General features: G+C 34.0%; 3 protein-coding genes across 4 annotated transcripts in view; 2 read left to right on the forward strand and 1 right to left on the reverse strand.

Moving 5' to 3' along the window:
- LOC133185803 (uncharacterized) overlaps nt 1-7,660 on the forward strand; it is a 147,588-nt gene extending 139,928 nt beyond the window's left edge. Inside the window, exons 2-3 of one of the 2 annotated variants that reach the window (XM_061321094.1) lie at nt 6,768-6,835; nt 6,951-7,660. In XM_061321094.1, coding sequence (XP_061177078.1) covers nt 6,785-6,835; nt 6,951-7,328 — 429 coding nt within the window. In that variant the 5' untranslated portion in view covers nt 6,768-6,784 and the 3' untranslated portion in view covers nt 7,329-7,660. Of the gene's footprint in view, nt 1-6,680; nt 6,836-6,950 lie in introns of those variants that run through there. The other variant, XM_061321093.1, reaches the window with a different exon arrangement.
- Nucleotides 1,087-2,071, forward strand: LOC133185802 (uncharacterized). The gene is made up of 3 exons (XM_061321092.1): nt 1,087-1,178; nt 1,319-1,556; nt 1,987-2,071. Exons 1-3 carry the CDS (start codon nt 1,125-1,127, stop codon nt 2,061-2,063), a joined length of 369 nt encoding a protein of 122 aa, XP_061177076.1. The 5' UTR covers nt 1,087-1,124; the 3' UTR covers nt 2,064-2,071.
- A 6,689-nt stretch (nt 7,661-14,349) lies between the features above and the next one.
- On the reverse strand, nt 14,350-16,590 carry LOC133185609 (uncharacterized). The gene is made up of 3 exons (XM_061320923.1): nt 16,482-16,590; nt 14,901-16,139; nt 14,350-14,729 (listed from the first exon to the last, which is right to left on the reverse strand). The coding sequence occupies exons 1-3, from the start codon at nt 16,588-16,590 to the stop codon at nt 14,350-14,352; spliced, it is 1,728 nt and encodes a 575-aa protein (XP_061176907.1).
- Nucleotides 16,591-16,597: the final 7 nt, after the last annotated feature.

Raw genomic sequence — 16,597 nt, forward strand, 5'->3', positions numbered from 1 at the left:
TAAATACTAATTGCATTATCAAAAATCATGCCATATTCTTATTCAGGGCATTGAAATAATGCTGGTATTTGAAATACATTGAAATTTATGTTAAATAAAAACGATTTAACGAAATAATTCTTCTTGAGCCTTTTGAAAAAAAAAAATCACTGAATAGTTGTTGAAAAATAATTTATTTACAAAGAGGGAAATGCAAATTAAAATAAAAAGAAATACGAAAACGTTTAGAAAAGCTTTGTTGCTTTCATTTCAAAATTTTCAGAAGCTTTAATTTACGATGAGCGGTGAATCAGCTTAGTGGTGTAATAATTTTACTTCTTTATTTATTGCAAGACTTAGAGGAATTTGACACGAAAACGCTTTAGATTTCACTTAATGATTTTGTAACTATAATTTACCGGGTACACTGGATATATATATATATATATATATATATATAGATATAGATATAGATATATATATATATATATATATAGATAGATAGATATATATATATATATATATATATATATATATATATATATATATATATATATATATATATATATATATATATATATATATATATATATAAAATTTCAAAGATTAAAGATTATAACTTCTTAAATCCATAATATAAATACCGTATCACTAGATAAAGTTGAAACTAATATAAATATTTGGAAAAATGTTTCATGACAGAAATGAGAATTTACTTTAAAAAAGATATAACGAAGAAACTTTACAAGAGACCGGATCTTCAAATTATATACAAAATATATAGTCGTTCTAAAACACAAATAAAGACATGTATATGTAAATGTTATGAAGAACATTTGAAAATAATCATATATATTAATATCGATAGACACAAAATAGTGTAAGGTCATGAAGTCTATACCCCACTGAACAAACACCTTTCTCTTTCATTAAAACATTCCTTAAGTTTCTACACAATGGTCGTCTTAACTTGATACCCTTTGTAGGGGATCAGACAATTTCGGACCAACAGTAGGGTTGAACAATTATTTGATGTTTTGTTATTGTATATTTGTTCTCGTTCGTGCGTTTCTCGAATTTGTTATAAATACTATCATCATCGTCGAAATATATCAAATACGTCTGTGAAATAAAATAAATACAAGATGGATTTTGAAGTGAATAATTTCAATGAAGTTGATTCCATTAAAAACGAACTGGTGGGTCATAAAGTTTCTAAATTAAAGAACGGATAAATTGAATAGGTCATCTTGTAACTCTGATTTATTTTTTCATACTTTTTTTATTGCACATTGTATATGCACAGCTAAAATTTAATAATTTTCCTGTTCTATTCCAGGCCAGTATAAGAAACCAGGACGAAATCTTAATGCAGAGCCTGCTTCAGATCAGTAAGACGATTCAGAAAGCGGCCTTTGACTCAAAGCCGGTTCCACGACTAACCCTTGGTCACAAAATCATCTGCAGACATGGACACACTAACTGCCTAGGATACAACAGAACAGAGGAAACGCTGCTAATTAAAAGAACAGACGCACCACCACAACATTTATCAGACTCACTGAGGAACCTTAGAGGTAACTGAGAATTGATCTATTTCAAAAATCTTTAAATTTGATAGAAAATTGTGTTCTGTAACATTTACGACGTACAATTTACACTTTTCCACTGACGGTCAGTTGGGTAGCTCTTTTGTCAACCTTAGAGATAAACTATTCCCCAAGAATTGCCCATGGAGAATAGTTGCTGTCAAGGGTTTGATAAAAGAGCTACATATATGTAGCTATCCCTTTAATTTGTCACCCAGTAGATAAATGTTTAATAATACTGATGTACATGTATATGTTTTCTGATGCCTAAAATACATATTTTATACAGCGAGGTAAAGCTTTGCTGTACGTGCAAATTTTCAAACACGGGAAATAATTATTTTAACTCCTAAACATTTTATAAGAAACGTTAACAGAAGTATTTTAATTTTATTCCTTATTATTCTTTGTTTTACAGACATCACCAGGTCTATAGAGGATATGCCTGTCTCTGATGCTTCAGATCTTTCGTCTTCTGACATTGACTCGGACTAAAAGTCATCAGACTCGTGAAGTCTTGTCTGCATAACACAGCTGATGTGATTGTTAGTAGCTCTGTAGAACCTCATAACCAGCCTTTAACAGACAAGATTGCAAGGCAGGAGTTGCAGAACGGTCAAGTTACAAACATGGTATGACATAAAACGGGTTTATCTCTGCCTATTGTGAATTTACTCTCACGAAAGCTGTGGAAATGTACATTATTCGATCACTGGCTGCAGTTGAAAAATCCGGAAAAAAAACAATGTTGACTTATCAGTACAAGATATTTTATTGTACATCAAGAATGGCATTGTTAGTATTTTGTTCATGAATTGTTGGAATCGAGTAAAACATGTTCTTTTTAGAATTGGATTTTTTTTCTTGTAACTTCGTTATGTAAACAGTTACTTTCCACAGAAGAATATAATTAAACAACGAGAGTATGAAGTTAAACTCGTCACTCTCCTAATTAGTGTTGAAGCAATCCAATTTCATTCTCAAGTTTTTATATTTTCATGGTCATTGAAATACAATAGACGAGTTGTTTTTGATTATTGCTTATATAAATAAGTGTATCACTATTCATACTTAAAGGAGTTTTAATTTGGAAATCCTATATTTTTATTACTTTTCTTTTTATGCATTTAATAGATTTACGCATAGTACAGGCTGAAGAAAATCCCTTCCTAAAGAGTACTTCGTTATTGCTTTAATTCAGATATTTGATTGATCTATACCAATCTAACCAAAATGTATTTCATATTGTAAAAGAATTCATTTTTTAAAAGATCAAAGAAATCTATCACATGTATAAACCAGAACCTGTAATCAGGTTATCTCCTGTCAGTCAGTGAGTAATTTTCTTTCGTCCTGCACCAATGACCTCCTCTTAAGAATTCCGTGTATGGGACATGACCATAACATTAGGTGCTTGTTCGAACCACATGCACTTTTAGGGGGTATGTGTTACTGGTACCCAAGTGGAGGCTCATATTTCACAACACTGTCTCCACAATTCATTTCTTTACTTCTTATCTTAAACAAAAGGCACGAAAGCTTTTTCAAATTTGTCGGTATATTTATGAGTACAGCTTATCTATAATGAAGATCTTACAGCTATATCGCACTGTTTTATACCACAGTTAATACTGGGGGGGGGGGGGGGGGTATAATTTATAGATAATTTCATTTTACAGACGATATTAAAATAAAATATTTGTTAAATATTTATACTTTCCAATTTTATTTTGGAAAAAAAAAAATTTTATGTTCATTCACTCTTTTTCTATCTTATTACTGCAACAGTATTGATTTCTTGATATACAGTGTATCGTTAAATAAAATTGAATTAAGATAAAATAAGATTAGACAGCAGTCCATTATTGTGGAAAATGTGTTTAAAAAGAGAGGAGGAATAAACAACTCCACTAAATTCATATGTAATTATTTTAATTTTTGTGCTTGTTAAAGTACTAATCGGTCAATAATACTATAAGTGTATTTTTCATCAAAAATATGTAAGATTAACTTAAAATAATTGCATTGATATGAAATTCTTTTCCCTAAAAGTTGTTTACAAAAGAACTCAAAAAAGAATTGTAAAGATTTTATTTAAAATTAGAATTGTCGGGATAGCAATACATTGGAATGAAAATTATCTAATTGTACAAGTATTATGTGAAATAAAAACGGAAAAACTTATAAATTGTTTAACAATCTTATCTCGAGATAAAAAGAAGCACTGAGACTTTTTGGTGAATTTTAAAAAAAAAGAAATTTAGGTTTTTTTCAGTAATCTTCCGTAATTCAACTTGAGTTCGATTTCTCATAATCACAAGTAATAAATATATTAAGATCCATTCTGAAAATATGCTGGAACAAAGACCAATTTAAGGCATTTTGAAAGGTCAATATGGATAAGGAAGAAGGCATAAAATGTATCAAACATTAAGTGAAATGTCTGTGAATATACTTATCACATTATAAGGTAGAATGTATGAACAAAATTGGATATGAAAGTTTATCATAAAATAAATAACTTCCTAGCATTTCAATGGACCTCTGAGCTTGACTATTGTTCGTTAACTCCACATATTATTCTGGAAGAAAATGAAAGAATATAAAGAAACACTAAGATAGAGAACAATAGGTTTGATAGATGTACAATTAATATGTAGAATGTAGAATCAAAACTTCTAAATAATATAGAATGCCATACTATGTATTAAAGCAAATAAAATAATAAAATAAACAAACATTTTAAAAAGTTTCGGAATTAAAAAATTTTTATTATATAAAATGTTTCAAAATTTGCAATACAGATAGTGATGTGTTCAATGGAAACATACTGTCATAGATTATTATTATGTTCAAAACACAATGACACTGTTCAACCAAATTCTCTTTTATCGTATGTAAGTACAAAACAATTGTCTTATCAATAATAATAATGATGGAAGTACACATCCACTGTTAAAGATTTTCTATTTTGTCCATTTAAGAGATTAAAAAATGGAAGATTTTTTTCTGTGTTGATTATTTGAATTTTGAAAATTAATAGCGAACAGTTTTTAAGTTTGAAACTATTAAATTGATGGATTCAAATTGGTCTAATCTTTTATACACATACTTTTAAATGCGTTTGAAAGTATTGAATTGACCACAAATGTATACGTATTTGTCTTGCATTTTTTGAGTATAATTGGTCAGATACACTAAATATTAACAAATAATTTATTTAAGTTGTTGAACAGTGTAAACATCAAACTTTTATAAAAACAGCTCCTTTTTGTCCACTGAACAGAATTAACCACTGGATAAAATTTTAGCTGTGTTTTTAAGCTTTATCTGTAGTTTTTATTTGAATTTTGAAAAACAATAGCTAATATTTTTCCCCTTTTTTAAAGCTCTCATATTAAGATCTGTAACCCTGGATTACAAAAATATAAATTAAGACCGAAGTGATCATCAATTGACAAGAAACACATTCTAAATCATGGCTTAGAAACCATGTTTTCAAATTAAGAAATGTATTGTGTAATTACATAAGAGAGGCTTTCAATTTTCTCATATATCTATAATAATAAGCAAAATAGTATTGACTTCTAAAATATGTGCTTTTAACTAATGATTTATAATAAGGAATGATAAACAGAATAGATAGTTATAAAAGAGTTTTATCCTTTCAGCAAGTCTTATCGTATTCTGTCACAAACCAGTTCCTCATGCTCACAACTACAATTATTTTAAACAACATACTACCACTGCTACTCAAATCAATTCCGTCTTAAGCCTCACCTCTTCTTCCTTACATTCTGAGTGAAAAAGGTGAATATAACGAACTGTGATCGATCACATAAAACCTACAAACAATAAAAACCTGGGAACTGGACATAAAACACGGACCCCGGAAATTCCAGAGGTGGGATCAGGAGGCTAGGAGGAGTAAGCATGCAGAGCAATGGTGAATAAGTGATATCCAATACACATCTTTCATTTTTCAAACTTCCTATCGAAACTGTCTTTTGATTATTCAATTTCACAATAAAAAGGCTCTCGGAAGTATCATTCAGGTAATTTGTTATTCATTTTACCATTAGACTGTGGAGCAAATGAAAGGCAGGTTTACTTCTCAGAGTAGAAAAGAACACCGACTGGACAGTAATATTACCGCGGAAATGATAATTGATAGCTATATCGTCTGCATAGTCAGGGAAGTCAGACTTTATTATGCATGATGCTGGACGTCATAGCATGCTAAGTACTATCACGACAGGCAAAAGAAGCTGCATTATACATGTCCAGTGAAGTGCGGAATAAATGTTTATTTTTGTACTAAATAATTTGAAAGGGAAAACTAGCACATGCTATGATGCATGGTATTTATTATCAAAGTCATTGGTTTTCTGACGTTTAAATTAACAACAGTAAGGGGTTTTTCCCCCCGAATCTACATAAAAAATTAAAACTTGTAAAAATATATATTAGTGAAAGTTGCTTTATTTCATTTGCACTTATTTTAACAGCCAAGAGAACGGATAGGCATAGAATCGTTTCAATAAAATATTTTAAGTCTTTGGATTTTGACACTTCATCCGTTTGTCTTTTTAAACTAATCGATTTCATGAAATTAAAATGCTAGTTTTTAATAAAACTTAAGGAGGCTTTCCATTATAAGTTGAAATTCGTGCCCTATTGTATTTTGCATTATCAAACCCAGCCTAGGTTATCACACAAATACTTTTTATATTATTGTTGACTTAATTCCGGTTACTATTTCCCCTATTAAAGGGTGCAAACCGTTCAAGATATTGGCCCCACCGAAGCAATAAAGCTTTAAGTGGAACATCGAATTGAGTTTTAAATTTGCAATAAAATGTCGCTACATTGTCACAACTTGATTAGAATTTATTTAATATTAAACATACAAAAACTATTTTGGAGAGCTTTATCGAGTGATTGCTTTCATTTGGCGGCGCGACAGGTCTTACGACATTGTCCCGGCGCAGTGTGGCACGAACAATACTCAGGGAAAGTTGATCTCCCCCCGGTGGTTCATTCTGCACCCGGAGAGATATCTGTGCGTGTGGGAACCCACTGGAGCGAAAAATTGTTAAACTCTTCCATACGTGGTATACTATAAATACAGAATGAAATGTACAGTTCCTCAGTTAGAAACTGACTTCCTTACTGAGTACATATTTCCTTTGAAAACAGACAGAGACAAAATAGAAATGGCAACTGAGCGAATTAACTTTGCCTTGGCTTCTCTCCGAAATGAATTGGTAAGTTACCCTTTTCTTGCATATAACTGCTTCAAACATTTTCATTTCTTAAAATAAACCCTTTAGATATGAGTAGAGCTTTTGGAATGACCATTGCTATTTTATTTTTTTACAGAGAGAACTTAGATGCCAGGATGTGATAATCATGAGGCAGCTGCTAGGCATAAACAACACTCTAAACGAAATGACTAAAACTCAAAGGAAACAAAGCCTAAACAGAAAATCTCACACAACTTTTGCAGAGAAATCCAGAAATAATTCTGTTTTATCAGATTCCAACAACAGTCTCAGTTCTGCTATTTCTGAAGACGAGAGCTATGCTTCTACAACCTCCCGCCCACTGCCGACCGTTGCAATGACTCTTCCTGGAAACGAGGCTGAACTTTCTGGGAGTCAATACCATGGAATCCTGATGACGAACGTCAAACTGTGGAAACTCTCTCAGAATGACGATTCTTCCTCTGATTTCTCTGATCAGGAGGAGGATGTATGAAGATCCAAAAAACATTCCAAATGTTCATTCGCGACCCCTTGGGGGTCATACTGGTTCTCAGTGCCAATCGTAGAGAACCGAATCTAGCCAAGAGATGGAAGCTTTCTGAAATAGTGTAGGTGATTATAAGCTGCGAAAAGACAATATGAGAAGAAGGAAAGATCTACAGAGAAAAGCAGTTAACTACATGTAGATTTTATAGCAGTTAACATTAGTGATATCTTCTCTCGTTAGGGAAGCATGGAAGATGCTCTGAAGAATTCAGGAATATAAAGACCCAGCAGACTGCCAAAAATTGAGCTGACTTTGTTTAAAATAACGCATTTCCTTGTAACTTGCTTATATGTATATCAAATATTTATTAAATATATTGAGAAAAAAAATTGCATTTTATTATTTCATTATTAACTTTCACACTTTTCACACATAACATTTTAAGGCAGGTACATTAACAAAAATACGCAAGAACATGAACAGCGAATATATAAAAACAGCCTGAATTGCTCGGTGTATTTAAATGTTTGTTTTAATGAACTCCGGTTATTCATTCTATCGTTTTTTCTGTCATTGTACGTGGTAGCACTATCAAATAAAGCAAGGGTAGGGAGTACACTGAAATATATTTCTGATCACTAATTTACGTCCTAAGGTTATTTATATGACGTATAAAGGAAAAACAAGATATTTATGGATCATTTATGGATCATTCAGATAACCGTTTTCGCCTCAGTGCCCTCTCCATTACACCCCTTGTGGTGTATTGTTTTTCACTTTCGCTCAGCAAGAGGTATATTGTGTACTTAGTTTGCGACAGACACAGTGTAATCAGTAAAAAAAAATAACTGTAAATATTTGACAGTCAATATCGTAATCGACAAATAATTTTATATTGACATGTAATTAAGGAGAAAAATTTAGTGGATCATCAGACCTGGATACTGAATATAGACGTGAATGACAAAGTAACAACTGAACTATATAACTAAGGGGATGACTTCAGCTTTTCCATCATAACCTTCCCATATTTATATAGTAATATTCCACTTTTATCTCCATCTAGTGTCAATGTACACAAACTGATTCGATACATGAGAGCATTCCCCCTGCTAACTTTAAAACCAAAGTAAGCTACTGAAAATAAGTGGATGCTACAATGAAAGGGTTTCAACACTCTCGCTTAATGTCATCGATTTGCAAATTCTGTTGTCGTAATAATGGCCTTAAATTGTTAACCTTGTGATTGGTCAAATTTTGACTGATATGTTTCATATGAATTGTAAGACCATTGTTTGCGTACTTACTGAGATGACAAATATGACAAAAATTTAAATTCTCTCAAGAACAGCTGCGGCATGATCAGGCATATCAAAATGCAAGCATCTTCAGGTGATAGGATGGGGGCCAAAATTGGTATCCGAGTTTTACTTGTGTCGAAAATCATACTCTTAAAAAAAACAATACGTTTCTTCAACAAGATACTACAATTTTCAAATTCGATTTTACAAAAGAGCTAAATTGTTGTCTTCATATTGTTTCGCATTATTTTCCTTCTTTAACTATTCATATTCGATCTTTAAATTCTAATGGTCATCATTTAAAGGAGATGAAAATGGGGATTTTTTTTTCAATGCCGCAATTTAACTCGGAACAGTGAAGTCCCGCGACATGAGAACAGTGGATTCTGTGAACTAAAATATCCAGTAGCTGTGACATTACAGACATATTAAAACTTGATGAGGGCCTAAATTAAGTCTGCTATCTAGACTCTAAAGGATGGACCTTAATTAAGTCTGCTATCTAGACTCTAAAGGACGGACCTTAATTAAGTCTGCTATCTAAACTCTTAAGGATGGACGTAAAATGACAGCAGACGAAAAGTTCTTTTCAAATCATTATCATGAAATTCTTAAACCATGTGTGTGATATATGAAGATAACGAACAGTAATCAAGCTCAAAAGTCAATAGGAACAATACAGATCTGGAGCAGAGCAAACACGGACCTCTAAAACATCAGAGGTGGGATCAGGTGCCATGGAGGAGTAAGCACACCCCAACCATACACCCACCCCCGTTTACTGTCACAACCCCTTGTGCTCCGTAGACAATTCAGTGTGAAAATGTTGGTCTAACAATATGTATGAAAAACGTATGTTAAGTCAACATTCGACTTAAATATAGATTGTATTTGCTAACAAGGACATTGTATCGATCAGGGAATTTGCGAAATGCTTACTACAAACGAGACTGTTATTATCAGTCATCAACTTCCTTGTCAAGAGCTTGTCTCGTTTCAGAAACTGTTCGAATGTAGAGCATGCTCTTGCATATCTACATTAACTCCATATGCAAGTGATAATGGTTTACTAGTATTGCTAAATAAATGAAGGGAAGTTGACGATAGAATTTAGTCTTCACGTTTATCATAAAGTTTTGTTGTTAGATTGCCAGTAATATCTTTTTGCAGTAAAATATCCAAATATGAGACAGATGTGTCAGACTTTGTGGTGTCTTTCATTTCGAGTTCAAAAAGATACATCAAATCAATTTAGGAATAAAAATGAATATTGTTAATTGATAAAACGTCGTTAATATATCTAAATGACGAATTAAAGGCCATAGCAAGAGACTTCTTTTCATGTAGAAGTTTTTGAATAAATTCTGCTTCATATGAATACAAATATAGGTCTGCTAATATCGAGGCGCAATTAATACCCATGGGAATTCTATCAGATTGTTCAAAGACTTTATCTCCGAAAACTACATACATGTAGATATTGTCAATCAGAATTTTTATATCAGATTCTGACTAATTTAAGATTACAGACTGAAGGAGTTTCCGAGCACCTCCATATTTATGTTTCCCTAGAGAACGGAGGTTCATATTAGAGCACCTCCATATCAATACTTCCCTATAGGACGGAGGTTCACATTAGAGCACCTCCATATCAATGTTTCCCTATAGAACGAAGGCTCACATTAGAGCACCTCCATATCAATGTTTTCCAATAGGACAGAGACTCACATTAGAGATCTCCATATCAATGTTTCCCTATAGGACGGAGGCTCATATTAGAGATCTCCATATCAATGTTTCCCTATAGGACGGAGGCTCATATTAGGGCACTCCATATCAATTTTTCCCTATAGAAAGGAGGCTCACATTAGAGCACCTCCACTCACATTAGAGCACCTCCATATCAATGTTTCCCTATAGGACGGTGGCCTACATTAGAGCACCTCCATATCAATGTTTCCCTATAGGACGGTGGCTTACATTAGAGCACCACCATATCAATGTTTCCCTATAGGACGGTGGCTTACATTAGAGCACCTCCATATCAATGTTTCCCTATGGGACGGTGGCTTACATTAGAGCACCTCCATATCAATGTTTCCCTATAGGACGGAGATTCACATTAGAGCACCTCCATATCAATGTTTCCCTATAGGACGGTGGTTTACATTAGAGCACCTCCATATCAATGTTTCTCTATAGGACGGAGGCTTACATTAGAGCACCTCCATATCAATGTTTCCCTATGGGACGGAGGCTCACATTAGAGCACCTCCATATCAATGTTACCCTATAGGACGGAGGCTCACATTAGACCACTTCCATATCAATGTTTCTCTATAGGACGGAGGATCACGTTAGAGATATCCATATTAATGTTTCCCTATAGGACGGAGGCTCACTTTAGAGCACCTCCATATCAATGTTTCCCTATAGGACGGAGGTTCACATTAGAGCACCTCCACATCAATGTTTACCTGTAGGACGGAGGCTCAAATTATAGCACCTCCATATCAGTGTTTTCCTACAGGACGGAGACTTACATTAGAGATCTCCATATCAATGTTTCCCTATAGGACGGAGGCTCACATTAGAGCACCTCCATATCAATGTTTCCCTATAGGACGAAGACTCACATTAGAGATCTCCATATCAGTGTTTCCCTATAGGACGGAGGCTCACATTAGAGCACCTCCATATCAATGTTACCCTATAGGACGGAGGCTCTAGACCACTCCCATATCAATATTTCCCTATAGGACGGAGGCTCACGTTAGAGATCTCCATATCAATGTTTCCCTATAGGACGGAGGCTCACATTAGAGCACCTCCACATCAATGTTTCCCTATAGGACGGAGGCTCACATTAGAGCACCTCCATATCAATGTTTCCCTATAGGACGGAGACTCACATTAGAGCACCTCCATATCAATGTTTCCCTATAGGACGGAGGTTCACATTAGAGATCTCCATATCAATGTTTCTATATAGATGTGGAATACTGTAAACTAGGAAATTCTAAAAAGGGTGTGTTATGCAGTTTCCTTAAGCGTTTACATTATTTCAGCGAAAATCGGGAATGAGATTTATCATATAAAATCCCATATATAAAATGTTTAATTGCAAACATTATCCCATGCAAACATTTTCCCTTTTAAAACAATCTATATTACATTAAAACTGTTTTAGATGTATATAAAAATTACAGAACTTTTACTGATATCATCATTGATGTCAAAAATGAGTAAAAAAAAATTACATTAATTTACTTAACGAGCTGGGAATTGAAGTGGAGCAAAATAAATTAACTCGCATTTAACGTATATAATCTTGTCTTGAGGAAAACATTTGGTTTATCTCTTTTAATGAAATATTTCTCATTACTGAGTTAACATCAAATTAATAAAAATTTAAAAGGACTTGGAAGTCAATGAAAGAGTAATGGGAAAATGGGTGCCACCGCACCCACGAAACACACACACACATTGAGTTTTAGAGATGCATTGGACGATTAACAGCCTCCAATGAAATGAATTATCAAAAAGAAAATGAAGACATTGACGAATTCTCTTGATACACGAATTGTTAGCAAACTAAGAATAAAGTGTAATCGAAAGTTTAAAAAAAAAAAAAAAAAATGGGTCAGGTGTAACAGACAGTGTTAAATGAAGAGGTGTTTTTTTTTTTTTTTAGAAATTAACTCTCATGACGACATGGTTTTGAGGTTACGTTGATAAGAGTGTTCCGTGGTGATAAAACATGTTGATATTAAAATAATGTCACATGAGTTCCATTTGATAAAATAAAATTACACTGTACACATCAACAAAATAGATGTTTTTACATGGCTGTGATAAAATGTTAATCTTGATTACTAGTAAATTTCTTTAAAAAAAATATAAAGAACGATGGTGTCTACGCATTTTTTGAACGATCCTCATACTTACGGCACCTGTTCGAATACTGTACTTCGCTTTCTGATTCAAGCACTGCAATTCGAGCACCTGTTTGTACGTACATTGTATTCATGGAGCCTTTCTGATAATGTCTGTCTAGATCCAGCATTATACTTCAGGCACCTGTTCGTACATTGTATTCATGGCGGCTTTCTGACAATGTCTGTGTAGATGCAGTATTATGCATCGGACATCTGTTCGTACATTGTATGATGGCTTTTTGACAATGTCTGTCTAGATCCAGCATTACATTTCGGGCACTTGTTCGTACACTGTACGGCGGCTTTCTGACAATGTTTGTCTATGGATCCAATATTATACTTCGGGCACCTGCTCGTACATTGTATGATGGCTTTATATACTCAAAAGTTATGAATTTACCGGGTGGCAGTTAATACAAAAAATTTACAACATGACAATTTTTTTATAATGTCTGTCTAGATTCAACATTATACTTCGGATACCTGCTCGTACTTTATATGGTGGCTTTCTGCATGACAATGTTTATCTAAATCCAGTTGGTTTGAACATATTTTATTGTAATTTCTAATTACAAAGGGATTGGGCACAAGCTGTAAATATTTATTACAATCTCTACTTATATGTAAATTACAAGTTTAAATTAAGTCACAGTTAAACATGTACATTTAAAATATACAATATGTGCAAAATTTACAAAAATCGATACAATTTAGAGAAACATACATATAATTTTGTCTGTACAGATATACATTAATACTAACACTAACATGTAAATCTGTCAGAGTGTTTGATAAATGTTTGGACAATAGAGAAAGGAGGTTCATTCTCTGCAGCACTCAAGGAATCTACCCCCCCCCCCCCCATAATAAGAGGTGTATTTTTTCAATAGAGCCATTTTTTGTAAGCATTAGCCAGTAAATTTTCAATATGGGATGGCCAACTAGCGTCACGTAAAAATACTCCAAAGTGTTTGTGCCCAGATACAAAGTAGATTCAGTATTATACTTCGGACAGATGTTCAAATAGTATTCAGCGGCTTTCTTTTAAGTGGAGTTTCACTTTATGTACATATTTGTAGTATATGATACTGTCTGATCAAAGAATGTCGCAATGTTTAAGACCACTTCACTTTTATCTGGAAATTATACAAATAATAATACCAAATACTTTTTTTATTCACGAGGAAAATACTTTCCTGTTTTAAAATAACTTTGAAATACGTTAGTCAACTGGTTAATCTAATAAATTTATACACAAGTGACTTCTATTTTGAGGTAGTGATGTTGGTTATAGATTCGGAGCAATAATTAGTTACCAGTTCTTGAAATGTCTAGAAACTATCAATCAATTTACACAAACATTAAATGTGTATTTACAATCCACCGAAAGATGCAAGAAATATAAACCACGAGTATCCCCTTTTAGCTAATTGAAACTGAAAAATGAATATGTATTTTTCTTTTTCGTGGATTTAGTCGCTCAGTAAGACTACCTCCCTTCGTCCTGCAGTAGTATTCTATTAAATCTTAAAATTAGTATTATTACAATTAAATAGTGTGTTAGGATAAGTGGAAAGTGTGTCAAGAAAACTGAGACTTTACACACCATCAGCATAATCATTCGCTAAAAAAATATTATAGTAAATAAGCATTGATTTGCTTAATTACAGACAGTTGTAAATGACAAATACAAACTATAAAGAAATACTATATTTTATTGCAGTAAAATCTGAACATCAAATTTCAATTAAAAAGCACCATCATGGACCTGAGACAGTGAGATAACTGTCAACAAACGGGAAATAACTCTTTCCTGTGGATTAGTGTTTGTTCACCCTGGGGTCCGCCAGTGACACTGGGAGGAGATCGATACAGGGAATCTAAAATTGAGTCGTGGTCACTGGACAGATCAGATTCAGAGGTTGTACCAAGGTCAATGGAGAAAGCGTCAAGGTCACGCTGAAAGGACTCTTCCACTGCGTAATCTCTGTCGTCACACACAGAAGGAGAGCAGTGTTCTGGTTCTAATGAACAATTCAGCTGCTGCAGAAAGGAGGCACTTTCAAAGATTTGCAATGGAGAACTTTTGTCGGTGACTTTTTCATGATTAACCATCTGGTTTTCAACAAAACTGTATTGAACTCTGTTGACGCTGCTTGCAAAGTTAGCTGTATTACTCGCCTCAGGAATAGCTGCTTTACTCGTCTCATGGATAGCTGGATTACTCGCCTCATGTATGGCTGCATTACTCGTCCCAAGAAGAGCTGGATTATTCGTTTCAGGGATACGTGTTTTATTCTTCTCAGGGATAGTTGTGCAATTAGTATTAAAGATTGTACTATTAGTACTTTTCTGAGACTCTTCTGTTTGTTGATATTTCTTCAGTCCCAAAAAAGAAAGCATCTCGGGTGGTGCTGGTGACACGCTTATTAAACCAAAAGTCGGATCCACGAAGGAGAAGGGTTGGAACCCCCCTGCTTCTCGGTTTTTGTCATCTAAAGAACTTGTGTTGTCGTGGTGATCGTTCGATGATAGAGAAAGATCGTTATTTGGTGGTGTTACAGTTGATATCAACCCTAAAGTGTCAGTAGATGATATCGATGATATCGAGTTTTGTACTAAGGGAGAAATGTGTTGACTTGTAACTGCGTTTTGGATTAGCATCTCTGTTCCGGGAATCCTATTTTGCAGACCATCAGACTGTGCCTTCTTTGTTCCCTGGAGTTTTCTTGAGTTTGCTCTTCCATTCTGTGACACAAAAGTAATAAGCTGACCTGGTTTAAAATGATGGAGGTCAGACGCCGCAGAAGCATCTATTTGCATTTTGGAAGGTCTTGGTTGAATGGGGACGGGGTTTTTCAGAGTGCCAGGGAGTCTTTTCTGTTGCATTGTCTCTGGGTTTTCTACATTGGGTTTATTCATTTCTGTAGCTATTGGTTGATTAGTGATTCCGATAGTACTATTTTCGGTTCTCTGGACCTTTGAAGGATTAGTGGTGTCTTCGTCCTCGTATTTCCGCTTTAAGGACTGATGATTGTGTCCTCCTAGTTGTGATGAGGAAACCCCTAGATCTTGCAGCTGGAATGCTGCAATTCTTTTGACCATGATTTCACTTCCTTTGAAGTTATTCATTCCTGACAAGGTGCTAAATCTCTCCAGCATGTTTGATCCCATGGGAAGAGATTTCGTTCCTAAGTCGTTTCGTCGTAAAATTCTGTTGATAGAGCTGACACTTGGTACATTATCCTCGGAGCAGACCGCGTTTTGAATGAGGAGCTGTCTTATTTCGCGTGCAAACATCTCTGGATTTTCTGTCTTGTATTTTACAACCATGTCCACCACAGCGTCTGTCGATACTTTTGGTTTAGATCCGCCGGCGGTAGAGGGCGCTATAGATCCGGTATTTTGGTATCTGTTGAGGAGCTTGCTCACACAGCCGTGAGAGACCTTGGTAATGCGGGAAATCTCGCAGGACTTCACGCCGTCGTGGTGCAACTTCAGTATCATTTGGCGGATGTTTTCAGGCAATGGACGTCCATTGATAAATGTTCCACCAAGCTGGTTAACGCCATGAAAACCTGATTAAATTAAAAATATCCTCAGACATTAGATTTAATTAAACTGATTCTTTTGTCACTCTCTGGCTTGTGTCTTTCTGACATATATTTTCTATTTATCAATAAAAATCTGCATTGTAATTTGTGACTGCTTAGATTTTTATCGATAAATAGAAAATATGTCAGAAAGACATAAGGAAGAGAAAGTGACAATGATGAAGCTTAACTTTCATCGTTGGTTAATTACTTGCTGACTTTTTTTTTTTAATTTTTAACCGACAAATCTATGCTAAAATTTTAAAATGTTCTTTTTATGTTTATATGTACTTAGGGATGACCGATACATAGATATATTCAACATACCCTTTGCATCATTATTTGGATTTTGTTCTGTTTCGGTCATAAAATTTGATTCATTTCTTGTCAAGTTGGGATCTTGCAGTATATCTGGAAAACTGGGATAAGTTTCCATATTTTGA

This window comes from Saccostrea echinata, unplaced genomic scaffold, assembly GCF_033153115.1.
Source record: "Saccostrea echinata isolate AGI-Se365-2 ecotype Australia unplaced genomic scaffold, CSIRO_AGI_Sech_v1 ptg000012l, whole genome shotgun sequence".
NCBI lineage: Eukaryota > Metazoa > Mollusca > Bivalvia > Ostreida > Ostreidae > Saccostrea > Saccostrea echinata.